The sequence below is a fragment of the Oreochromis aureus genome, linkage group 5 (genome assembly GCF_013358895.1).
Source record: "Oreochromis aureus strain Israel breed Guangdong linkage group 5, ZZ_aureus, whole genome shotgun sequence".
NCBI lineage: Eukaryota > Metazoa > Chordata > Actinopteri > Cichliformes > Cichlidae > Oreochromis > Oreochromis aureus.
In genome coordinates this window covers 23,865,127-23,891,829 of record NC_052946.1, presented here as the reverse complement: position 1 = coordinate 23,891,829, position 26,703 = coordinate 23,865,127, and the positions used below count along the sequence as shown (strand labels likewise).

At 40.2% G+C, this 26,703-nt stretch overlaps 1 protein-coding gene across 2 annotated transcripts; it reads left to right on the top strand.

The window, feature by feature from the left end:
- Positions 1 to 272: 272 nt before the first annotated feature.
- Positions 273 to 26,086, top strand: si:dkey-264d12.5 (coiled-coil domain-containing protein 30). 2 transcript variants are annotated; one of them, XM_039612866.1, is made up of 18 exons: positions 273 to 424; positions 4,857 to 5,030; positions 5,108 to 5,228; positions 5,471 to 5,682; positions 5,777 to 5,869; positions 6,272 to 6,437; positions 8,148 to 8,219; positions 9,520 to 9,635; positions 11,308 to 11,409; positions 18,392 to 18,502; positions 23,049 to 23,146; positions 23,253 to 23,373; positions 23,624 to 23,736; positions 23,923 to 24,064; positions 24,279 to 24,415; positions 24,498 to 24,615; positions 25,611 to 25,672; positions 25,764 to 26,086. In XM_039612866.1, the coding sequence occupies exons 1-18, from the start codon at positions 410 to 412 to the stop codon at positions 25,981 to 25,983; spliced, it is 2,193 nt and encodes a 730-aa protein (XP_039468800.1). In that variant the 5' UTR covers positions 273 to 409; the 3' UTR covers positions 25,984 to 26,086. The 2 variants fall into 2 exon arrangements, with proteins under 2 accessions (XP_039468800.1, XP_039468801.1); XM_039612867.1 differs by having other exon boundaries at positions 276 to 424; positions 4,860 to 5,030.
- The last annotated feature ends 617 nt before the right edge of the window (positions 26,087 to 26,703 follow it).

Below are 26,703 nucleotides of genomic sequence, written 5' to 3'. Positions count from 1 at the left end.
TTGTGGAATATTGCAGCCGATAGAGATTAAACTTGGCCCAGACGTAGACTTGGTAGCCCAGATGAGAACTGTGTTGAAAGTTTGACTTCAACTATCACGGATGATTTTTAATGAATTTTTGAATATGATGCAACCAGGCTGTCCCGATGCAATGTGTGCGCGTGCGTGTATTTGTCAACGCACGCGCACGTGTTTGTGTGCGCGGTTCTATGTGTGCGATCGGGAATGGGGGAGAACAGGCGCTGCCGTAAAGCTTAGTGTAAAAGCGCACAAAATTTATGCGGCGGATTAGAGGCGGCTGGCTCGACCGCGGCTCACAAATGACGGCTCACTTGGCCGCGATGAAATGAGGGCTAAAACGTGAGACTGGGATTTTTTTTCATAATTGTTTTCCTTCACCCACGGACAAATGGATCAAGCAGAGGTATCGTTAACTTTTCTTCACAGCGACTACACTACATGGCTAGCTAGCGAAAACCTGCGACTTTACATTACAACAGAAAATAAAATATCACCAACTTATTAGGACGTTTTCATATGACTGCAGACACCAAATGTAGAAGTTGTACATACTTTATCAATCTTTTAAAACAGCTTCCTTTTAGAAAATATTCAACACGAGTGTCTGAAAGAGGTTTAGACTGAGTTACTAACGCACAAATATGCTAAGTTTGTTATTTTTTTGTGGTAATGTCGTTAAGTTATGTCAGGTTTTTGAACAACAGAAACAGCGAGGAAGAAAATGCGGTTCTGCCTAAACACTCCGGTTAATGTCGGCTGTCTGCACAGGATGAAACAGATGTCTGTGTAACAGCTGTAACTACAGCACAGAGAGCTTGCAGCTAAAAAGATTACTGATAAAAACATGTCTCATTGCTTCAAAACTTTATTCTTACGCTTGCGTGTTTCCGCTCAGCGGTTTGTGTCGTCAATGTTTTGTTTTTTTTAAATGAAAGTATGAATGACAGTAAGGGCTAAATTTTTTCTTTCAGGTCTAATATCGTTTGGTAATGTTGGTAAATAGACATCAAAGCGCTTTACGAATTGGTTGTATGTTTTTTCTACATTAAAGATTATCGCACTTTTTATAGTTATAGAACTTTTATGTTCTAACTCTCTTGAATAAGAGATTTTTAATCTCAAAGTTAATCTTTACATGGATACATTATGGATACTTAACCCTTTCACGGATAGTGGTCACAACAGTGGACCAGTATTCAAAGGTTGTTTTCTTGTATTTGTATCATTTTGATGGTATACTTGCACATAAACCACTACAATGGACACTGACGTGTCACTCCATACCCCGCCACCCACTGGTCGTTTAATGTTACTATAGATGTATGTAGTGTGTAACTGTAATTATTGTTATTTAACCCTGTCATGCATAAATTATGACAAAAAAATCATGAAGCAAAAAGAATCAGGATTCAGAATTTTTTTCTCAAGTTTTTGTGTTCATCTTTTCATGCCTAAAGATGAATAAAATACAGAAAAAATACAAAAAAAATTCCAGCATCATCACAGCATTATAGTCCCACTACCATGTTTCACCATGAAGATGGTGTTGCTTCTATGGGCTCAAAATGTGGTCATAAATATTTTGTACTTGTAAATCAGTTTTGTACTTGTAAATCAGGATTTGTATGTGTAAAAAGAATTTGTGCGTGCGTAAAAAAGATTTGTATGTGTAAAAAAGATTTGTGTGTGGACTTAGCCAAAAACTACGGTGGCCCCTAGAGACAAAGCACGTACAAACTCCAAAACACATGCAAACTCCAAAACACTTGCAAACTCCAAAACACTTGCAAACTCGCCAAAACCCCCCCTGCAAGTTACAAGTACGAATTTTGACCCTATTTTTCTTCCTGTCATCTGATTGGTCAATGTCATGTCAATCACAAATGTAACAATCCAATCAGAGAACAGATGGGTTTGGCTGTCGGAGGGGCACTTTTTTGAACTGCAGGTCCTTGAAGGGAATAAATGCCCTTTTACATGCCAACCCAGCGTTTTCCTTCCTTCATCACCATGAAGGAAAACAGTCTGTGGTCGTCCGAGTTTGGTGATTTTTGTGTCACAGGTCTACGTGCTTTATACAGGGACTTCCACAGCCTTTTCAACAGCGCTGCGGACCGCGGGGCGGGGGGCAGTGTTTTGGAAATGACAGTCTTCATTACAAAGCTTTCTTCGTTATGAATTAGCATACATGTTTTTATTGAACATTTGAAGAACTAGCAAAAAAACCAGAAACTGTTGTAGAGGACATAAAGTCAGAGATAGAAACGACAAGGAGCAGGTGCATCTAGTACAGGTAGAGCTGCTGCAAAAACCCACAGAGCTCAGCAGCCAGCGCAACAAATTCTGGATCCTTTGCTTTTAGTTAGCAGTTAGCATTAGCAGCACATCCTGCGTCCAATGTGAAAGGACCTTTATGCTGCGCACTGTGACTCACAGCAATGGTCCCGGGTCACCCCTGACTTTGTGTTAAACTAATCCTAAAGTAATAATGGTATTTCTAACCACTGACATACCACAACTTTATCCTTTCAACAGCTGCTGAAAGTAAGGGGATCTAGCTGCTATCGGATATTTATATAGAGATCCTCCAGCTTCAAACTGTATTACCCTTCAAGGACCTGCAGTTCAAAAAAGTGCCCCTCCGACAGCCAAACCCATCTGTTCTCTGATTGGATTGTTACATTTGTGATTGACATGACATTGACCAATCAGATGACAGGAAGAAAAATAGGGTCAAAATTCATACTTGTAACTTGCAGGGGGGTTTTTGGCTAAGTCCACACACAAATCTTTTTTACACATACAAATCTTTTTTACGCACGCACAAATTCTTTTTACACATACAAATCTTTTTTACACACACACACACAAATCTTTTTTTACACATACAAATCTTTTTTACGCACGCACAAATTCTTTTTACACATACAAATCCTGATTTACAAGTACAAAACTGATTTACAAGTACAAAATATTTATGACCACATTTTGAGCCCATACGCTTCCTTCTGACTCCCTTCTTTCTCTAAACATAAACAGTGTCACATTGCCCAGAGAGCTGTAGCTTTGTCCCATCTGCCCAAAGGACATGCTTGCATAATCTTTCTCCAGATTGTCCTTACTTATTTCAGTCTTATTTGAAGGTGTCTCTCCTGCAGAAGTGGAGTTTTTCCTAATCATGATGTTATTTATCTTCTAGTCTCTATATGGTATTTAGTTTAATTATTTGTCTTTCTGAGTTTCTGTGCCTCTAGTCCTGGTTGCTCGTTATGTTAGTTCCCTTCTGTGTCCGCTCTGTCCCAGTCTCATCTATGTTTCGTCTTCTGCATGACGTCTATATTTTCTGTGTTTTGTCTTCTTTCTGCATCAAGCTGTTGTGTCTTTGTGGGGGTCTCAGTGTCAGTCATGTCTCCATGTTTATCTGCTGTTCCTGTCATGTCTTTCATGTCTTTGTCTGGGTCTCTATATTCGTTTACCTTTCTGTCTCAGAGTCAAGCCCCTGTTTTTGTTCCCATGTTCTGTTACTTCCTGTTTTGTTTTGGTACCCTGTGCACATTATGTTCAGTTTTGCTTCCCTTGTCTCATTTAGGCGTGATTAGTGTCAGCTGACCTTCCACCTGTTGCCTGTTCGCTTAACTGTGTGCTTTCCCTGTAAGTTACTGCTTGTCTGATAATTAGTTCCTGAATTTGTTAAGTTTGTCATTTTTGCAAGGCGTCGAAAATAAAGCTGTTTTGAGTTTTACACCTTATCTTATAAGACATGCACTTTTGGTTCAGTTCCTACCTGCCACACAGCAGAGACTTGACAGAGGACATCTGTCCATTAAAGTTTGAATTCAGTTGGATCATGAAACAGGACAATGATCTCAAGCACAGCAGCAAGTCTGCACCTCAGCCTGATTGAAATGCTGTGTGTGGTAGGACTTAAGCATAAACAAATGCCTGCAGACCTCACAGAACTAAAGCAATGTTGTTGAGATTAGTGGATCACAAGCTACTGAACCATGGAGGTGTGTATTTAGATTTTATTTAGTTTAGATTCCTGGAAAGATTTCTTTTTTCACACGACTCTTTTACCCAAATAAAATGCCACATCATCACAAAGTGCTTCACCTTCTAGTTCACATATGAATGTAATCGCTTCATCTCTTTAGAAGAAATATCAAAGACTTTCCATTTGAGTGCATTTCTAGAACAATACAAAAACAATTGAATACCATAAAACTGATCTTATTGAAAAATTAGAACTCTGAGTGCACTGCAGCCAGTCAGAAAGGAGCCAATAAAAGAACATCTCCAGGAGATTTAACAGGCTTTGGAGGCTTTGTGCTGCCCTCCAAATCCTACCTTAAAAACAGGACTTGTGTTTTCTGCGCTGCTTTTTTTCACCGATTAAACTAAAACAAAAAGGCAAGACACTCTGCGTTTTTGGGCTGAGCTGTGCCCTTACCTAGAACTACCTTATGACCAATTTATGCTTGAGTGGGAAATCTGTGTCATAACCTACAGTGTGTCCATAACAAGCATAAATGCTTGGACACTTGCAGAGGTTATGTTATGTTGAAGTCTAAATCAGGCCTTAGTGATGCACAATAAAGCCGGTCTTGTGTTGGAGCATAACTGTCTGCTTCCAAACTTCATTCTTTTGTTGCAGTGTTTTTGCTCTGCAGCTTGTAGCATCAATCCTCAGGCTGAAAAATGACTTTTTTTAAAAATAACTTATCATATACATAATTTATCTTTCAGTAATTCAAGAAGCAGGAAACAGTAAAAATCTCCCAGAACGTGGTGTTATTGAGTTTTCAGCCACATGTTGCCTTTACTGTCACTAAAAGCAGCTGGAGGAGATCTCTGCTTGGTGTAAAGAGGAAGGTCTTCCTCCTGACTCCTCAAAGGAAGCTCAGCTGTGTTTGCTATGGCGTGCCCTTCAGCACACGATGAGCCGCCTCAGCAAAGTGACCAGAGACCTGGAAACCCACCGCTCTCAGCACTTAGCAGAAATGGCGGAGGTAAGGTATCCCCTCTGAAGATATCTGAATGTGACAATAAGAGAGAAAGTCTGTTATCTGTCCTTTCTGTGCGTAAGGTACGCAAGTCGCTGGAGCAGATCAGATTCTTCACGGAGCACAAAAATGTTTTGGCTCAGGAGATACAAGAAGAGAATGATCACCTTAAGGAGCAGCTGCGGCACCTAATATCACTTCAAGGTGTGAAAAATTCTTACCTACACAATATACAGATTACAGTAACTCAAGAGCAGAATTAATGTAGTGTTGCCTCATTATTGGATGGTATTCACCTATAAATTTCTAAAGACAGAGATGTTTTAGTCTCATACGCTAAAGGACTCCGCTTTCTTATTCTTTTATCATCCTAAACATGCTGTATTTACTTGATTGCTCACAAATTTCGTGAGTAATCAACCCCTCTCACCGATTTCCTCTGTCAGATGCCCAGATTAGCGAGGTGGCTAAAATGCTGTACCAACAGGGTCTCACAGAGTTGATTCACAGCAGCCCCAGTGAGCAGGTGGCATACCTCCTGGTGGAGAGGGCTTCCCTGCTTGAGACAAGTGAGCTTACAGACAAGGTGAAGGGATATGGAAACACAGCCAATCATATGGGGACAGGAGCACAAGTGAAGAGGACCGGCGTATCCCAGGTTAGAGGAAGAACATCACAAATTCAGTCTCATAAGGCCAACATACATATTGTTTTCCTAGTCTGTGATGCTGTCTTCAAATGTTATTCTACAGGCTGCCCACAAGGGGGCACCACGTCATGGGCAGAGCGCATGGAAAAAACTCTTTGGACTCAAGTCTTCACAGAACAAACATACTTTTATTCCTGTATGTATGTCGTTAGTTCGCTCACCTCCTTTAAATACTAACAAACACTAAGATTGCTCTCAGGAACTGATGCTGACTTTAGTTTTGTATAATGTGTAAACATAAAGATCTTGCATGTTAGCCATTCACCAGCATCCACATTAACTACACACTCTTATTTTCTGTTCCAGTGTTATTTAGCTCTGTTCTGAGCACAGGTTAGGGAATTTGCATGGCAGAAGAATTTCAAGATACTACCCGACTGATGCATCTTGACACACTGCACTTCTCAAGGTGTCCAATTCTTGCATGGACCTCTAAACATTTACTCTGTATGTTCCTGCTCCTGCTTACTTCCTTTTTGAGCTTGTCAGTTATTGCTGTATTGGACATGCAGTAAGTTGATGCGTGTTGTATTCGCAGGCTGAGGCCAGATTTTTGGCTGGCCAGGAAAGCAGTTTGGGGAGAGAATGCTCCCGGCTGGAGCGGGACCTGGAGGAGGGCTCCCGTCGGCTGGCAATGGCGCACAATGAGATCCGGCGTTTGACTGATGAGCTGGAGTCTGCTCATTTGACCCAGAGAGCGTATGGTGAGAGATATTAATCAGCAATTTATAAAGAGGCTGTCATTCTTAAACTGATTTCTCATGGTGGCTTGCAATCACAATTGTCTCTGTGTTTATATGGATCTGCTAAATGCAGCTTTTCCTGGAGGCATTTTGTTCCTTCCATTCATGGAAATATTGCAGGAATGCCCTGAGGGAATTTCTTCGAATTTGGAGTAGACGTTCACTGTGACTTAATCCTGAGGTGATTATGTTGGCCTTGTAGTACCACCGTGTTTGGTATAGCACACTCCTAAGTATAGTTAATTTAATCACATGTAATCTTCAGAATTATTGTACTAAATTACAAATCAAGCAGCTATGTTGTTAGTAGCGTTACATACCATCTTTAGTTATCTGCAAGATGGGCGATTAGAAATAAAAAAACCTTCACCCATGTTTTTACTTGCACACTATAATTAACTGGCTTCAGCTTGTGTGCAAGGTAGAGGAAAAATACCAAGGTAACAAAGGTGTGATGAGCGGTCAGGCTTGCAGTACTGCAGCCCTGTTTCCACCCACACCCCTTTCTACAGTGGAAAAGTTGGGGCTGAACATTTCTTTGTGAAGTTTAAGGAACTTGTAAAGAAGGCGTCCGTACTTTTTTAAGTTTCCTTGAAGATGTTTCACCTCTCATCCGAGAAGCTTCTTCAGTTCTAACAGCAAATGGTGGACAGTCCCAGATTTTAAACCCTATGGGAGTGTCCCCAAGAGGTTCATCCTCTACCTAATCACATGAGCCAAGGTGTGAAAACGGGTGTGGGTCCCAGTCAGCCAAAGTTTCGGGTGAACCTATTGTGAAGTCTAGCCCCACCCGATCATGTGATTTACTGAGGTCAAATGTCCCAGGATGTGAGTGGGTGTTAAGGCGTCTGGGAAGGGATCTCAAAACTGGATTATAGATGGCAGACAGTTGGTGTCGTAAGCCACCGCCTCTGTTCAAAGATGGTCGTTCACAGTGGGCATGACAGCTCATCTCATGTAAAAGTAATGTAACAAATGATTAAAAAATACTCTCTCTGGGGAATAATTGCACTAACAATACACAAGCAAAGCATTATTTGAAGAAAAATTAACAAGTACTGTGTGATACACTGGTTGTTGTGAGTAACACATCAGAATTCTTTATTTCATTCTCATTAGAGCCTCTCCTGGGATAAAAGAGAAAATATACACATACAAGGCAGAGGGTCATTCAACACACATCATCATCATCATCATCTTTAAAAAAAAAAAAGAAATAAATACATCAATCAATAAATCATCCATGTCCAAATGCAGATATAATTTATTTACAAGATTTTCAGAAGCTCAAAAGTAACTAGACATTTGGCTAACAGGCTTTTTCATGGCCAGGTGAGATCTGTTCTCTAGTTATTCTGTAGTGTTCAGTTCAAGATTGATGTGTTTTATTTGACACTGGATACATATGTATGTCAAATGAAACTAGTCGAAAGCATGCAACCTCAAAGTTCGGTCCTATTTTCTTTTAGCGTAAAATAATCAGCCATGACTGCTTGAAAAGAAAATGCCACATACCTTTAGTTGAATCTGGAACTGACTTTTAGCCTTGTTTGTATAACACAAAAGCAGACTCTTAAAATAAAACTGAAGTTTTGACCCCTGTAACAAAAACTTAACCACCAACTTCATTCAGAGAACTGTGTGCTTACTCTAGCTTCTTTTGTTTTTCAGAGCCTGAGCTGCAATCAGCACAGCAGGAGGTGGAGCAGCTCCGGCAGGAGGTAGAAAAGCTGAAGAAATATGGTGAGAATTGTTTTGCATGTTTTCGGCACAAAATTGCCACTACGAGTTCCCAACAGATAGTCAGACACAGTTTGTGATTCACTTTGGTTGTTAGAATAGCTTTATAGCGACTCTTTGCTGAAATGTCATCCAGCATTCATCCGTGCTCCAGCTTACTCCACACATTTCCCCTGAAACTACTGCGCCGCACCTCCCCTGCAGCTGAGCCAACAACACACCTCGCCACTACCAAAAAATTGTATTCTAAAAAACAGTTTTCAAAGAGCTAATTGTAAAACGAAGACAAAAGCAGGTTTACATGCCCCATACAGTTCAGATTCATGAACTGGAAAAAAAACCCCTTCTTTAAGTACTGGGACTCTCGGCCATTTGACCTTAGAACTGAAGAAGCTTCTCGGATGAGAGGTGAAACGTCTTCAAGCAACTTAAAGAAGTCCAGACGCTTTTCTTTGCAAACTCCTTTGACAGCTTTTATTAACCCCTCACCTGTAAAAGCCTGATGGGGTATTGTTGTCATCCTGCCAGGTGGGCAGGTGGCATTGAAACCCGAGCTAGGATATTCAGATTCATGCCTCGGGTGTATCTCCTAAAAATCTCAGATAAGTTCAAGGTGAGATTTTAAGTATTCTGAAAATCTTGTGAACACGATAACTCGAGAAGGAATTGACTTAGGATTTTTACATTTACAACATAGATGCATCTACTAGGATGCTGAGGGGTAGCGCTGGTGGCGATCAGTGTTTTGTATAATAGACTTGGACCAATAAACTGAGACTGCTGGAGCATTATTTCAGCTTCAGAAATATGGAGTACAGCAGGTAGTACAGTCTTTAAAAAATGTAAATTAATCTTTTAATCACATTTATTAAGTAGAGCTTCAAAGTGTTTAAAGTAAAATAAAAATAATAACAGTGATAGCATGTTGTATTATTATTATTATCATCATCATCATCATATGCAGCGGTCCCCCAACCCCTGGGCTACAGACCAGTACAGGTCTGTGAGTCGTTTGGTACTGGGCTGCGAGAGTTGAGGCTCGGGTGTGAAATTCATGATTTTCAGCGTTTTCAGCGTTATTTTTTAAATTGTTTGTATCGTTAACTCAGTTTTCCTGTGTCTTTTCCCATGTGTTATGAATAAATCTTCTTTTTATTTGGTACCAGTACTAGTTTTATTTAGTTGTATTTATTTGCGACACCTTAAAGGCCAGTCCATGAAAATATTGTCTGATATAAACCGGTCCATGGCGCAAAAAAGGTTTGGGACAGCTGATCTAATGAGTACTTTTTTTTTTTTAAAGAAATTGTGGAATTGCGAAAGACCAAAGAGCTAAATGATCGCCTGGACCTCGAGATCCGAGCCTTGAGGAATAGGGTTCGCTCATTGGATGCTGAGAAAACCTCTTTGCAGCAGACGGTAAGAGACCAGCTAGAATAAAGTAATTTACAAAAACATACAATGAAGAATTTTTATCGTCCATAAGCTGAGGATAAGATCTTTTCATAGAAGAGCATTAGATTACATTTACAGTACTCAACACAAATCAAGCACATAACTTGCTGTACTTGGTTTCTTTGCTTTGGTTTGTTCATTAGGAATTATGTGGAATGTTCTTTCTCTCATTCGACACTAATTTCATTTACATGTTATCACATATATTAAAAGCTGTGGTAAATAACACAGTACTATGCAAAATTCACCCATCATTTGTTTATATTTTGTTTAGAGATGGACCGATCCGATATTATGTATCGTTATCGGTCCGATACTGACGTAAATTACTGGATGGGATATCGGAGAGAAATAAAAATGTAATCCGATCCATTAAAAATCACGAAAGCACCTCACAAAACTTGCGACATGGCGTAACTCAGCTCATAACCGTAGCACGTCGGAGCAGTATGCATCACGTGAGAGAGCGGCTGTGGCATGCGAGACCTGTCGGCTGTCTGGTTGAGTATTTGGAGCCTCGCTACCAAACCAGCATTTCATCTCCGAGAAAGTTATCCCACAGAGAAGTAAAGCAAGTGTGTAAGTTCATCTCTGAATGTTTGTAAAGCATTCCCATGTTAAGCATAACAACCGATATATAAAGCAACTCCCTCCCTCTCCTGTTGCTACTTCAATCATGAAACTGATCAATGATCAGCTGATCGGCTTATCTGTCGCGACTCCGATCTCTCTTCTTTGTTTTTGGCCCACTTTGCAACAGAAAGAGGAAACCAGCGGCTGAACAACAGCAGCACGTGTGTCTGAAGCACGTTCCCTTCAGACACACACACACAAAAATCACCTTGTTAATGCAAAAATACTATTTTTATGCCTTCAAACTGTGTTTTCTCTGGCCAACTAAAGACATGGCAATAAATGGGAATAAATTGTGTTTTTCCAGCAGGCAGCTAGCAACAGTTGTCCGTTATGTGTGTGCACAATAGTGGTTCATCCTGTTAGTTAGGTGCATTTTTGTGCTTGACTTATTCATAGGTCAGCGTTAAGCATCTAAACAAACGAAAAACATTCCTCTGAGAAAGGATCAGGTTGAAGGACTGGACTGGAAATGAGTGAAAAAGCAGCCAGTGTCCAAAGAAAAACTTTAAAAGACCTTCAGAAAACCTGGAGAACTATTGCTCAGGACCACTTTTTAATAAATACAAGGAGCTCTCGCTCCTCTGAATCAAAATATAAAGAAATGAGGGTTGGGGCAAGACTTTTGTGCAATACTGTATCTTTGTGAAACTGTTAGATTTATTTGCTGTTATTTTCTGTACAGTATAATTTAGTTAAAATAGCAAAGTTCTCAGTTCTCATTTTGACTTTGCTGTTAATTCACGGCTGAATCTGAAGTATATGAGCGGTACATGCACCTACATGTTAACTGCATGTGCAGAACAGACATTACGCAAATGTATGTAGCATAAAGGCCCCTGTGAGGACTGGTTTGTTTGTTTGTGTGTGTCTTTGCGTGTGTGTGTGTGGGTGGCTCTTTTATTTTGTAGATGGGGTAGTTAATGATTTAAGCATCAAATAACACAAACATGAATGAATAGTGAAAATAACAACTTGTGTACTGTATGTGTGTTTGTCTTAGGTCGTGTCGCTGCAAGAAGAAGCAGAGCAGCTGAAGGCAGCCTTACAGGAGGAGCTCCTAACTAAACAGGCTCCAGCCAAACAAGTAACAGAGATGACTGAAGTAAGTCTGTTTAAACATGATGTATTAACTCAAAGTTTTGCATTTTTATGCTATATATACATATTTTGGTAACAGGAGCGTTTTGGAGGAAGTTAGCTTTGAAACCTGCTAAACTGGTCTTACGCTATTTTTGGTACTGCTCTTACATAAATGCACAACTAAGAATGCAACAGCAAATTTGGGGTTTACATAGGCAGGAGACTCATATGCACAATGCAGGAGTGAGAGTATGACATGGAAAGTTTTAACTGCTGTTTGAATAATCTAAAATGAACAAAAGCCTACAGGGAAAAGGAGCAAGGGCAAACAGGAGCTCGTGAAAGGAAGGTTAGGCAGCGCTTGGGCAAACATAACACAGCTTGACAGAGAGGAAAACAGAACTATCTTTGCACAGATGGCTGGTCAGTCAGTAGGAGACAGGTGGGCAACATATATCAGCTGAAATTAATTAATACAGGTGAAGACAATTAGGATAATCACACTGGAGCCCGACACAGAAAATAAGAGAAGAGACAACAGGAATCACACAGACAGGCAGGGGGAGGAACAGATAGAGAACCACTTCGGGATCTGAAATAACAACTATCAGACCATGAACTTAAACACATGGGTTGTAAAACTGTCAACTAATTTCTTCAATAGCCAAAACAGCTATTGAAAATTCACTAATATCACTTTTGCCTTCTCTCTAAGAGAGGATGTGCTAAAATCCTGCACACTGTTTGGGTTATTCTATTTCAGTACGTGTTAAATTATAAAATATAATTATAAATAGTTATGATTGGTTATAATTGTCAGATTAAGGCATCGCACAGTTCATGCAGATTTGTCGACTGCACATTTGATGCAAATTTCCTGTTCCACCAAATTCCAAAGGTGCTCTACAGCAACCTGAACTTTTGATGAAAGGAAGAATGGATTTATGCTTTTATGTTCTTTACACAAAATTATAATTCTACCATCCAAATGTCACAACAGAAATTGAGACGTATTAGGTCAGGAAACGAAGCCTTGTGAATTGTAGCCTTAGTTTCCTGTTCTTAGCTGATAGGAGAACCACTGCTGCTGTAACCCATATTCTTTGAGGTTTGATTTGTTATAGATTCAAAGACGCTGCTGCCAGCTTGAAGTAGTCTAGCGATTCTCCTCTGATCTGATATCAACAAGAAACTTTCAGACCATTGTAACACTGGCGGTGCAATACTAGTAGTGGGTATGTAAGACCTGTTAGTGCTACTTCTAGCCTTCTTTGCATGTAGTACAGGCAGTATAGTTACCTTTAACCACAGTACGAGGACAGAAGGGAAATATGGGCCAGATCAGACAGGTTCTTGATTCGTAGGAGCCAACGGTGTATGAACATGATCACACAAACATGTGATCATGTTTAATAATCATGCTTTATATTGGACGGGAAAAAGAGTTAGTGTATTACTAAAAGGGAAACAACTGTTAGTGCAATGGGTGAACGCAATATCACGATAGTCAGGGCATATGCAATACTGGGGTTTGTGCAATATAATTGATGTGTTTCCGTTATTGTTATCTATGCTGTCCTCTGTGTCCACTCTTCTTGTCATTTGTTTGTTCTAGTATAATGTGATGACTGTTTTTGTCTCTGTTACATGACCTGTAAATAGTGTCTCTGTATGTTTTTACTAACTTGTGTTTAACACCAACCTGCCAGAGGGTCTGCAGATGGAAATTAGCCCAAGGCTATAATCTGGCATATTTACATTTATTAAAATGTTCATTAATATGTATTGCCCCTCTTTATAAAAAAAATAAATAAATAAATAAATAAATAAATGACAACAGAGGACTTGTACGCAGTAGGTGTAGAAAACAAAATTGCATTTATTGACAATTATTAAAGTTTAGCAGGTTGTGCACATTTAACGAAAGTAGAGCGTGCTTCTTGAAAACAGAATAAAATAAAATAAACCCCACAAATAGTCGACCCAAGGATATATTGTCTTTTGTGTCCTTTTTTAAAGTCAAATGCAGTCTGTCAATGTTCAATAGTCACTCAGTGTGTTTGTAACCAGTCGGGTTACAATCTACCAGTTCATCTGGCTCTTTGGGGTGGGGCTCACCATCCAGTACTGGAAAAGGGATCCTCAATTCTTCTCAGGTCCTCAAAACCAATCCAATCGAAGTAAGCAAAGAAAAAAACCTGACCTGGGGACCAGGTCAGAACACAGTAGTTCAACATTTAAGCTATGATGTCTGTAACTTATTATTACTACTAATTGCTTGTAGTGTTTCTAAATTTATTTCAAAATATTCTATGTTGTACAACAATTTATTCTAATTTCAAAGGGAAAAGTGCATAGGAAACACACATTTAAAATAATACAAAATAGCTCATCAGTGCATTAAAATTACACATTGGCTTAAGACTTATCAAGTTTCAGCTATATAAAGTGCAGGTGAAGGCACTTAATTTCACATTGCTAATACTTAGTGTGCAGAACTATAATAGAGATTGACAGACCACATGACTTTCGCGCATTGCTTTGTGGGTACCCGTGGCAACAAAATCAAAACACTGCATCAAGCGCAAGTATTTCCAGCACCGGTAATCATTAAGGCTACGTTCACACTGCAGGCGAAAGCGCATCAAATCCGATTTTTTCGCCCCTATGCGACCCGTATCCGATCTTGGTATGACAGTGTGAACGGCACAAATCCGATATTTTCAAATCCGATCTGGGTCACTTTCGTATGTGGTACTGAATCCGATACGTATCCGATGTTTTAGAAAGCGACTGCTGTGTGAACGGTCAAGTCGCATTAAATCCGTCTTTTACGTCACTGACACAAGACAGACGCCAATTATCAGCGCCGGAGAAGCGCCCGATAGGACATGGCGAACGATTTCCTACCATCCGGTGAAACTGTTGGGAAGACAACGTTGGAGAAATGTGAACATTTTATTTTTACTGTATTTTCTGCAGATTCTGACAGAAATCTGCAACTATCCTTTGAAGCACCGCTCCTCTAAAACAGCAAAAAGGATCATTATTAGGTCATCTACATTATTATGTAAATAACAAAATAACTTAAAGCAAAAATCTGGAAACATAAAGTCCTAAGTCTTTATATTAAGGGCAATCAGTCAAACAATATTGTTTGCTCTGGGTCTAAACAGAGCGAGTTGTGTGTGACATCTTCTTTTGCGCATGCGGGCCGCTTTGAGCGTTCACACTGGAGAGCGTTTGATGTCGCATTTTATGTGTAGTGTGAACAAGCAGACAAAAAAATCGGATTTGATCAAAAAATCGGAATTGAGCATTAAGACCTGCAGTGTGAACGTAGCCTAATTCTGTGGTTTTAATCCCTACTTGCATTTTATTTGCCCCAAAAACAGTTATGTACAAAACGACAGAGAACTCTGAAGGTCCGTACAAAGACAGACTTGACGAAAAGGCAAAAAAAAAAAGGAGGAAAAAAATCAAAGGAGTGAAAAAGTTAGACCCATACGAGCATACAGAGTGGAGTAAGGACGTTAGCGTGCTGCCCAACTTTCATCACTGACATATTTTTTATTATATTGTCCTAAGTGTGAGTGCATACACTCACAAGATGTTTATTAACTTCAGTACCGCATGCCACGCGTTCGCAGAATCCTTTGCGGTTTTACCCCGGAATGACGTCACATTTTCAATCTCTATTAGCACCATGAGAAAAGTGAACATATATGGGCTCAAAATGTGGTCATAAATATTTTGTACTTGTAAATCAGTTTTGTACTTGTAAATCAGGATTTGTATGTGTAAAAAAAGAATTTGTGCGTGCGTGCGAAAGATTTGTATGTGTAAAAAGAATTTATGTGCGTCGTTAAAAGATTTGTATGTGTAAAAAAGAATTTGTGCGTGTGTAAAAAGATTTGTATGTGTAAAAAGAATTTGTGCGTGCGTAAAAAAAGATTTGTATGTGTAAAAAGATTTGTGTGGACTTAGCCAAAACCCCCTGCAAGTTACAAGTATGAATTTTGACCCTATTTTTCTTCCTGTCATCTGATTGGTCAATGTCATGTCAATCACAAATGTAACAATCCAATCAGAGAACAGATGGGTTTGGCTGTCGGAGGGGCACTTTTTTTGAACTGCAGGTCCTTGAAGGGTAATACAGTTTGAAGCTGGAGGATCTCTATATAAATATCCGATAGCAGCTAGGTCCCCTTACTTTCAGCAGCTGTTGAAAGGATAAAGTTGTGGTATGTCAGTGGTTAGAAATACCATCATTACTTTAGGATTAGTTTAACACAAAGTCAGGGCTGACCCGGGACCATTGCTGTGAGTCACAGTGCGCAGCATAAAGGTCCTTTCACATCTGACGCAGGATGTGCTGCTAATGCTAACTGCTAACTAAAAGCCAAGGATCCAGAATTAGTTGCGCTGGCTGCTGAGCTCTGTGGGTTTTTGCAGCAGCTCTGTCTGTACTAGATGCACCTGCTCCTTGTCGTTTCTATCTCTGACTTTATGTCCTCTACAAGAGTTTCTGTTTTTTTGCTAGTTCTTCAAATGTTCAATAAAAACATGTATGCTAATTCATAACGAAGAAAGCTTTGTAATGAAGACTGTCATTTCTAAAACACTGCCCCCGCGGTCCGCAGCGCTGTTGAAAAGGCTGTGGAAGTCCCTGTATTAAACACGTAGACCTGTGACACAAAATCACCAAACTCGGACGACCACAGACTGTTTTCCTTCGTGGTGATGAAGGAAAATGCGGGGTTGGCATGTAAAGGGCATTTATTCCTTCAAGGACCTGCAGTTCAAAAAGTGCCCTCCGACAGCCAAAACCCATCTGTTCTCTGATTGGATTGTTACATTTGTGATTGACATGACATTGACCAATCAGATGACAGGAAGAAAAATAGGGTCAAAATTCATACTTGTAACTTGCAGGGGGGTTTTTGGCTAAGTCCACACACAAATCTTTTTTACACATACAAATCTTTTTTACGCACGCACAAATTCTTTTTACACATACAAATCTTTTTTACACACGCACAAATTCTTTTTACACATACAAATCTTTTTTACGCACGCACAAATTCTTTTTTACACATACAAATCTTTTTTACGCACGCACAAATTCTTTTTACACATACAAATCCTGATTTACAAGTACAAAACTGGTTTACAAGTACAAAATATTTATGACCACATTTTGAGCCCATAAACATATCCTAACATAACAACTTTGCACAAAACCATACATTATACATCAATACCACAGTAATATGACATGAATCTTTAAAGAACATTTCGTATAAAGTGCAAGAGACTCAGTGCTAATTGCTTTAGCCTCGGAAAGGGCACTTTCATTGCAAAATGGCTAGCGACAAGTAACATGCTATGCTAGCGCACGTGCACAGACAGGGACTTATCATGTGAAGCAACAAATGCGTGACGGGGCTTCACAGTGTTCACGTTGGCTGATGGCCTCTGGAATACACTATCACTCTTATTATTTTCACCGGAAAAGAACTTTTACTATCCAGTTAGCTTCTTCACCGCACGGGCAACGGATCTTTCACCGTCTGTGTCTCTGGCGTATCTGACTGGTACACGAAGGCACACACAGGTGTCCGAGGAGCGCACACAGATTGGGGGAAGGGTCAGACCAGCCAGTGATTGGTTGCTCAGTGGATCTAACAAACACTCTGGCCGTTTATCAATGCCCAAGTACGCGAGTACGTACTCGCGTGCTCGGTGAGTACGTACCCGCCGAGAACGCACGGGAGTACGTACCTGCCGAGAACGCGAGCACGGACTCGTCGGCCGTTTCTCAATTCTCAAGTAGGCGAGCACGGACTCGTGATTTGTACCAGCGTACGTGATGATGTCACAGGTCCGGAGTTTTTACTGCCGTCCCCTCTTAATTTAACTGTGAGTAACATGTTATGCAGCTTAACTTTAATCACAGCCAAACCGGTTTACTCAGGAACAAATAAAACACTGAAATAAACCAAACATTAACATTTAGAAGTGATCTAAGTAACTTATATATCATTTTTAACCTCAGTAGTGAAACCTCTATTAATAAAAATAGTGTACATGTACATACGTGTACATACCTTAATAAAAACAAGCAGGTGAGATGTTAGAACGCTTTTATTTCTATTCTAGTGGACACTCAATACTATAGACAGCTGCTGGGGTTTCTGAGTAGTGTGAGTAGTGTGAAGACCGCTAGCGGGCGGGGAGGGCAGGGAGGGGGGGGCGATGTGCCGGGAGTCCGCTGTTGAGTTTTGGACGAAATGCATTCTGGGATATATAGCTGTCCCAAGTCTACACCGATGCATGCTCGATGAAATGGGCGGATCGAGAACACATCCGGGACTTTTTCGCGTTCTCGGTGTGATGCGTACTTCGAATTGGAACAGTACTTGGTCTCCGACTGATGACGTATCACGAGTACACGAGAACCCAAGTACGCACAAGTACGCATATTGATAAACGGCCACTCTAAAGGACAAGGTCCTGCCTCCACAAAATTTATCCACATATTAATTAAAATTATGTTTACATGCTTTTTATCAGTATTTATTATATTTAATTGCTTTTTTTCCCCAGTATTTATTCCCATTGTGAAATTAGTATTTTAATCAAAAGAGTATTAATATTTATGCAATCCTATTTTTAACACTGGGTTACGCCATGTTCTGTAAACCCTGTCACAAACAAACTACATCATAACCCCACCTTTCTGCCTCATTCTGATACTCACATTGATCTTCAGCAGGTTGTCAAGACCATGTCTGCATGCCTAAATGCACTGAGTTATTGCCATGTCATTGGTTGATTTGATATTTGTATTAACAAGTAACTGTTAACAGTTGTGCCTAAAAATAATGGAAGTGTGCATTTCACAGTATCATTTATGTAAATCTTAATCAAGGATGCTGTTTGTCTTTCTGTTTGTTTGTTTTTTTACACTTTTAATGACACGTTACATTCGTTGTTCTCAGGTTGTGTCTCTAAAGAAGAAGGCAGAGCGACTGGAGTCAGCCCTACAAGAGCAGCAGCAGCAACTTCTCACTGTGCAAGTTCAGGCCAACCATGCCAACGAATTAGCCAAAGTAAGTCAAACTGTCACAGTAGTGCTTTGTAGCAGGCAGGATGCAGGACCCAAATGCAGGACGCTGAGACAGAGGAATAAACTCAAAGTGCTGCTTTATTGCTGAAAAAACTAACATTGACTACAAAACTAAACTGGAAAGAAGAAACTTCAACTAGAAACCAAACTTGGAATTTGAACAGGAGCACAAGTGAAACACAGAGCAAGGAAAACACAGGGCTTAATACACACCGGAGTAATCAGGGAATGAGACACAGAAGGAGAGCACAGCTGGGAGTAATCAGAGGTAACAAGACAAGGGTAAGGAAAACCAGACACACTGCCCACAGGACAGGGACTATCAGAATAAAAACAGGAAACACACAGCCAGTGGCGGTCCTAGCCTGTTTGGCGCCCTGGGCGAACACTCCCTTTGGCGCCTACAGACCTACACCTTAGTTCACAGATTCACTTTGTCTAGGGTTTATTTCTGGGATTTCACACAACCCAGTATTCAGATCGTGAATACATAATAGGCTTGGATTTACAACATTATGAATGAAATCTGCTCTATTTGGAAGCACCCTTTCCTTTCGACAATTTGTGTGTGAGACAATTTTAAATTGTTATTGATCCCTTTACCCCTGGTCCTAAAGTGTATATTTATTTTCTTACTCTTCTTATATATATTGTTTGTTTACTTGCACTGCTGTAACTGGAGCCTCGTCGTCTCGTCTCTCTATATACTGGACTGTATGTAGCGAGATGACAATAAAGTTTACTTTGACTTCAGCAGCAAGCAGGCGCACCGAGGACTCTCGCGCTCACTTTTCGCGTATAGAATTTCGAAAAAACATACGTGCAATTTATGAGTCTGTATCATAATGTCTGGTGTTTTCGTGTTTGTTGGTTTGTTTTTATTTTGTTTTATTTTGCGAGTTGGTTAGTAAATGCTGCTTCAGCCAGCCAGTAACAGAGAGTTTGATGTCTTTTCATATAGTTGAGTCTCTTGCTTCATGGTACTTTTAACAGTACGTTTCAAGATAGTTTGCCGTCTAGTGTTGGATTTTCTTTTGCTCCAGATCCTATTTGTGATTTTGTTACAAATCATTACTTTGGGATTTTTTTTAACCTTCATATTTTTTGGTACTTTATGGATATCAGCTATTAAAAGCCGCCTTTTGTTTACACTATTTGTACTGCCTACGCTCCACAGTTTGTTACCTCAACACACCTAAGCGCTACAACCCACACAGCACACCTTGACAGGCAAACCTTTGCTGTTTATAGTACAGAGTTTCAGCAGAGAAATGCTGAATTCCTTCGTCGCTGTCAAGTTTAATATATATTAAATTACAATTAGAAGGATGATTTGAACGACATGTGAAAAGTGCATCCACGAACTGCTTATCACAGTTTTAAATAGAGAGATCTAAAATCTAAAATTGAATGTGTTTCTTCCTTTGCTCTCAGTCTGACAGTTGTTGAGTAACCTTGCTGAGTAATCTTGCTGAGTCATCCTGCTAAACAGATGGGACTGAAAACACACCTCTGCCAAGGTGGATTAAGCAACTGCAGGAGGCCTGTATTGTAAACGAATGTAAAAACTACCCGTCAGAGCTCTAAAATGCATTATGTGGCTCTGGGCAATGTGCCAGACATTTGTTGACTACAGTGTCCTGCACTGTGTCTGAGATCGAGTCTCTGCAGAAGGAGGTGGAGCGGCTGCCGTCAGCCCTGAGTATGCAGCTTCAAGCTGACCATGCAAAGTAGTTAGAGTGAGTCTCACTGTACAGATCTATGACCATTATGTTAGATGACCCTATCTCTATTCTAATAATATCTAAATCTGAATGTATTTATATATATATATATATCTATATGTATAGATATGTATATATACAAATATAGATACAGTGGGGCAAAAAAGTATTTAGTCAGCCACCGATTGTGCAAGTTCCCCCACTTAAAATGATGACAGAGGTCAGTAATTCGCACCAGAGGTACACTTCAACTGTGAGAGACAGAATGTGAAAAAAAAATCCATGAATTCACATGGTAGGATTTGTAAAGAATTTATTAAGAAATCAGGGTGGCAAATAAGTATTTGGTCAATAACAAAAATACAACTCAATACTTTGTAACATAACCTTTGTTGGCAATAACAGAGGTCAAACGTTTACTATAGGTCTGTACCAGGTTTGCACACACAGTAGCTGGTATTTTGGCCCATTCCTCCATGCAGATCTTCTCCAGAGCAGTGATGTTTTGGGGCTGTCGCCGGCTTCAGCAGCAGAACATGTCTGGCACTGCGGGATTTGATTCCCTGCCGTTTTAGTGTGTTACTGATGGTGACCTTTGTTACTTTGGTCCCAGCTCTCTGCAGGTCATTCACCAGGTCCCCCCGTGTGGTTCTGGGATCTTTGCTCACCGTTCTCATGATCATTTTGACCCCACGGGATGAGATCTTGTGTGGAGCCCCAGATCGTGGGAGATTATCAGTGGTCTTGTATGTCTTCCATTTTCTGATAATTGCTCCCACAGTTGATTTCTTCACACCAAGCTGCTTGCCTATTGTAGATTCACTCTTCCCAGCCTGGTGCAGGTCTACAATACTTTTCCTGGTGTCCTTCGAGAGCTCTTTGGTCTTGGCCATGGCGGAGTTTGGAGTTTGACTGTTTGAGGCTGTGGACAGGTGTCTTTTATACAGATGATGAGTTCAAACAGGTGCCATTCATACAGGTAACGAGTGGGGGACAGAAAAGCGTCTTACAGAAGACGTTACAGGTCTGTGAGAGCCAGAGATTTTCCATGTTTGAGGTGACTAAATACTTATTTGCCACCCTGATTTACGAATAAATTCTTTACAAATCCTACCATGTGAATTCATGGATTTTTTTTTCACATTCTGTCTCTCACAGTTGAAGTGTACCTCTGGTGCGAATTACTGACCTCTGTCATCATTTTAAGTGGGGGAACTTGCACAATCGGTGGCTGACTAAATACTTTTTTGCCCCACTGTATGTTGGCTATATGAAGGCTGCATGACCCACCCACCCAACCCTGAATTCTGAACCCTTGTTAACAGGACTCTGACTTACTTAAGGCTTCTGGTTTTTCCCAACCAGTCTGTAACCTGTGGTTTTTGTGAAAAACACCAATTACAAGCACTTGTCTAACCACCAAGCTATTGGTTGCAACACAAACCAGAAATGGGGAACTATCATGTTTAAAGTAAATGTTGTGCTTTACAAAGCAACACATTTAAAAAGTTGAACAGTATCCATCACAGGTTTTGAGCTGCACTCGTAAAAGTTTGTCTGCTGTTTCATGAGTAGTTATGGGCTGTCTTAGAAACTGCGGGTGACCCTGACAACCTGCATTTATAAAGAAGTTTTCAGTGCAGCACTGTAACCCATATAACACAAACAATTTTCATGCTGGCAACAGCAACCAACTTATCAGCAACGTTGAATCTTTCACTAGCAGCTGTTTTTTACCAAGCGGTTGCTGACCAGTCTTTAACGGTGCGTTCACACCAAACGCGATAGACGCGACCAAAAAGCGCCAGACGCCCCTAGCTGGTCGCATGCACATCCGCACCTCGAAGCCCGTCCAAAGCGAACTGGTCGCACTTTAAAATATGCAATATGACAGTATGTTTGCAAGATGGCAGCTGTCGATCTAGCGTTTGAAGAGAGAGTCTCCCTTCTCTATTCACTGTGGAGAGCAGAGCAGAGGCATAAAGGACGCTTTACACATTAGTCATTACAAAAATTTATTTGAAATAATATTAAGATGCTCAAACAGAAAAACATTAAACATAAATATATAAAATATAACTATTTACAGAGAGACAGGAATAAAAAGGACCCAGCTTAAAGTGGAAGAAAAATAAGAACATTGTTTCTGCCCTGGAGAGCCTGCTGCCTCATCAGAAAACTACTGATTGCTAGAATGAATGGCTTTGGCTGGACCTGCCCCTTTTTTCCAACTCGAGCGGTAGACGCAATGAGCGTGAATGCACAAAATGCACCACACAAACTGCAGTGCGTATTTTACTTCAAGCTTCAAACGTGTCAGTCGCGCTACTTGGTTGCGCGAATCAGGCAAAAAAGCGTTTTCGCGACGCAAATCTGCTTGTGAAGTTTCGCGCGACCCCCAGTCGCGCTTCATCGCACTCCTCCATTGACTTTACATGTAACCCTGAAGCTCTGGTCGCATCTATCGCGTTCGGTGTGAACGCACCATAAGCGTGTATAACTGCTTTAGCAGTTCATGGTCGGATAGTACTCTCTTTTTACCTGATAACCAGTGGCTGCCAACTATTCTCGGGGGCTTGAATCTTTTTGTGTCCAGTACAGGGTGAGTAAGTTGATTAAGAGCAATCAGACCTGCCGATTTTTTCAAAACAACGTCAGTACTCACGAGATGGCTTTTGGTGACGAATTGAGACATTAGAAGAACATGAAGAGGTTTCAGATGAGGAGTCCCAATAATTTTTTAATAAAATAAACAGCCTTTGTTTTCTGTTAAATTATACCAAATCTTTTTTCTCATCTGTTTAGATACATTCTCTTCAGCAGCAGGTTGACTGTGCCCAAACCAGCGTGGATAACCTTGTGCTAAATATCAACAGCAGTGAAGACATCCCGCAGGATCAAAAGTACGATATTCAATCCCTGGGCCTTCTAGCTCTCAGGATTTTCCATAAAACAGTCCCATGAATGAGGGTTTATATTCAGTGTGTGTGTTCATGTCTGTGTTTGAAGGCTGCTGAAACAAAAAAAGGCAGATCCCCATCTTTTTGTAAACACTCAGTCGCATGACTCCTTTATGACAGCGGATGAAGAGCCACAGACGATAAAGTACGAAGAAAACGCACCACAAAAGGTAATTTCCCATATTTCATCAGGTCTGCTTACACATTTAAACCTGCTTTCATGTCATTACTAGTGCTAAAGTGGAAAATAACAGTTGCACAACTCATGTTTTCAGTTCAAGAGAAAGCTGTAAATAAATAATTCACATGTGCAGAAGGTGATACTTAATGCTCTGGGCAAACAAAAACAAACAAAAAAACCCCCAACTGTAAACACCAAAAAAATTCTGTGTGTGCTGATGTTTTCATTTTGGACTGTAGGAGTGTATTAACTGTCAACAAGCAATGAAAACTCTGCTGTCCTCCCAAGAGGAGTGTGAGGCACTTAAAAAGGAGATCTGCGAAACCCTGAAATGCATTGATGAGGAGCGAAGGTAACCTAACTTACATCAGTGTGACAAATACAATGAGTTTGACGTGTAATTATTATCCATCTATCCATACAGGAGACAACTATAAGTAAATGAAATAAAACGGCTGTGCACAGTATAAATCATAAGCATCTTTTGCCATGATGAAATTGGCTTTTTGCATTTGATTTTGTGTCCATGTCCCTTCAGCAAATTCCACAAGATGAAGCAAAAACACAAGGCCAAACTTTGCAGAGCCAAACAGAAATTTGAAGATGAAACCACATGGCGTGATGAGAAGATAAAAAGTCTAGAGAGAGAATTGTCCTTGTGCTGTCATTCAGTAGCAAAGGTGAGTCTGCACTTGGATGTTTGAGGTGGAGCAGTAACATTGAGTCTTTTTACAGTTGCTTAGTCCGTATTTTATGTCCCCTAAATAACACAGAAAACTGCTACTTGTGTCCTTCTGTTTGAAGCCGAATCTGTCAGTCTTCATCAAGGGGGACTGTAGGAGCAGATATAAAACTTAAGGTGGTAAATATTTTGCTTTTCCTTTTCATGCTCAGGAGAAGGAGCTTGTCATAAGCATAACTGTGGAAAATGAGAAACTACTCTCTGAGAGGAGGAAGCTACTGCAACAGCTAAACGAGGAGGAGCACAAGAAGAAGGATAGTTGTCTAAAAGCTTCTTTATCCAAATGCAGGTACTGAAATTACTGAAATTTACTGAATGATAAGTCATTCAATCCACACTTTATGTTACGGTATGTTTGTTCTGATCCCAAGGGTGGAACTTTTAGAGCTGGAAAACAAGAAACTCGGAAACCAAATATCACAAATGTCCAACCAGCTCGCTGTCCTGGAGTTCAGCCTGCAGAAGACACAGCTGCTTCACTTTGCTGAGGTACCACTCATGCTTAACTCTGCTTTTATTTTATACACATGCTCAATGTTGTTTTATATTTTCTATTTATTTGGCTACCATGAGAATGATCTATGACCCTTTCTAATAAAATAGAAATTTCTAAGCCTATAATTAGGCTCTGCCTCAAAGGTGTTGCGTAAATACACCTTGGTAAAAAAGAAAAATTCACTTTCTGCCAACTTTTGCCTTAAATTTTGATGAAAACAACTTCTTATGAGCAAGAGCACATGACCATGGCATTATTTATTTAACAAAAACTCAACCAAAAAGCAGAAGCAGTGTCTGAAAAACTAAGTACTTGTAGAGCCACCTTTAGCAGTAACTGCTTTTTATGCGACTTTATCGGTCCCTCGCTTCATTGTGGAGTCCAGCCACAGCATTTCAGTCAGGTTTGGTTGTGGACTTTGAAAGCGTCATTGCAGCTCTTTGGGATCTTTTTCTTGTTGCTTAAGCCAGTTTTAACAAAGGTTTAGCTTTCAGACACACACGTTTTACTCTAAAACACTTTGGTATACAGAGGAGTTAATGATTGACTCAGTGACTACAAGCCCAAATCCTCACCCCTCCATTACCGTGCTTGGCAGTTGGTATGAAGTGTTTGTGCTGATGAGCTGTGTTTGGTTTTTGCCAAACAGCACTGTGCATTCTCGTCAAAAATCACCACTCTAGTCTCGTATTTCCAACAGACATTGTTCCATTGTGTGGTTTGCTCTGATTCAAGAGGCTTTCTCCTGGGAGCCTCTTCAAACAAGCCACATTTATTCAGTCTTTTTTCTGATTGTGCTGTCATGAACTTTAACATGCTAACTGAGGTCTGTAGCATGTTAAATGCTAACATAACATAATTCAATATTTGTTGAGTCTTTGACACTGAATTACCTACTCTGCTACAGCCTGACTGTGTCCTGGGTCTTAACAGATAAAGCCCATCTTTTGAATTTAATATTAATCTGCTGCTTGTTTTGTTTGATTAGAAACTTAAGAAAATGCCAGATGACCAGCAAGTTTTCAAGTCTCTTCCTCAGCAGTCTTCAAGGTAGGTCCGGCTGTGATTCAGAACTTGCCTCAAATTAATTTGTTAGGAACAATGAAACCTCATTAAATGTCTGTGAACTTTGCATCCACAGTGTGATTTCACCCGAGCTGTCTGAAGCTCAGGGCTTGTTGGATGGTACACTTAGAGGTCACTCCAAGCAGACAGATGGGACTTGTTACAGTCATGCGTCTGAGATTTTGTGTCAGTCAGCAGATATGAGCTACCTGAACCTGACCTCCACACAAAAAAACCACTTGGACCGCTCACCTCCCCTGGCTGCCCTCAGCAGCCTTGAAAATCTGCCTTCCTGAAGTTTTCTGTTTTGAGTGTGATCATGAACTATTTTATTTGTATGTTAAATTAATAAATAAGATACAAAATGGGTTTGAATTTCATTAAATCAAATTAAACCAGCCTGAATTTGTATCAGTTTCTAAATTTTGTGGACTTTCGCATCAAAATTGTCAATTTTTGCATTTTCTCTCTATCTTAACCTTCAAAGTTATACATTGGAAATAATTTATCTGAATTTCAGGAGTAGACCCACATCTCAAAACACTCCCTTTTCAATTCTTTGTGTATATTTGACCCCCTGCGCTACAAGCAGTTTGTTCTTGTTTTAGTTCCCCACCTACCTTCCCTCATCTCTTATTAGTGCATCTGCCTGACCCAGGAGACGCCACCAGTCCCTTCTGAGGCCCTCCCCCGAAACCACAGTCTGATTTCATGCTCATGCCATCTGCCATTATCTCCTATAAGTGCTGTCAATCCTAAATGAGGATGGGGTCCCTGCTAGTAAACGGAAAAAAAATTCCAGTTCACTAGAATTAAAATGAATGTATCTAACATAATTACTGCACACTTTAAAGATTTTAGGGGCTTGTGATCAGATAAACAGCATCTGAACAAAACAGGAGCATATCAAATGCTCTAAATGTCTGTTTTTTTTTTTTTTTCCATGGGAGTTTCTTAAATGCACTTTGGAAAATCAGCACTTTGCTACACAAAACCAGTTCCACTTTTGCATTGAG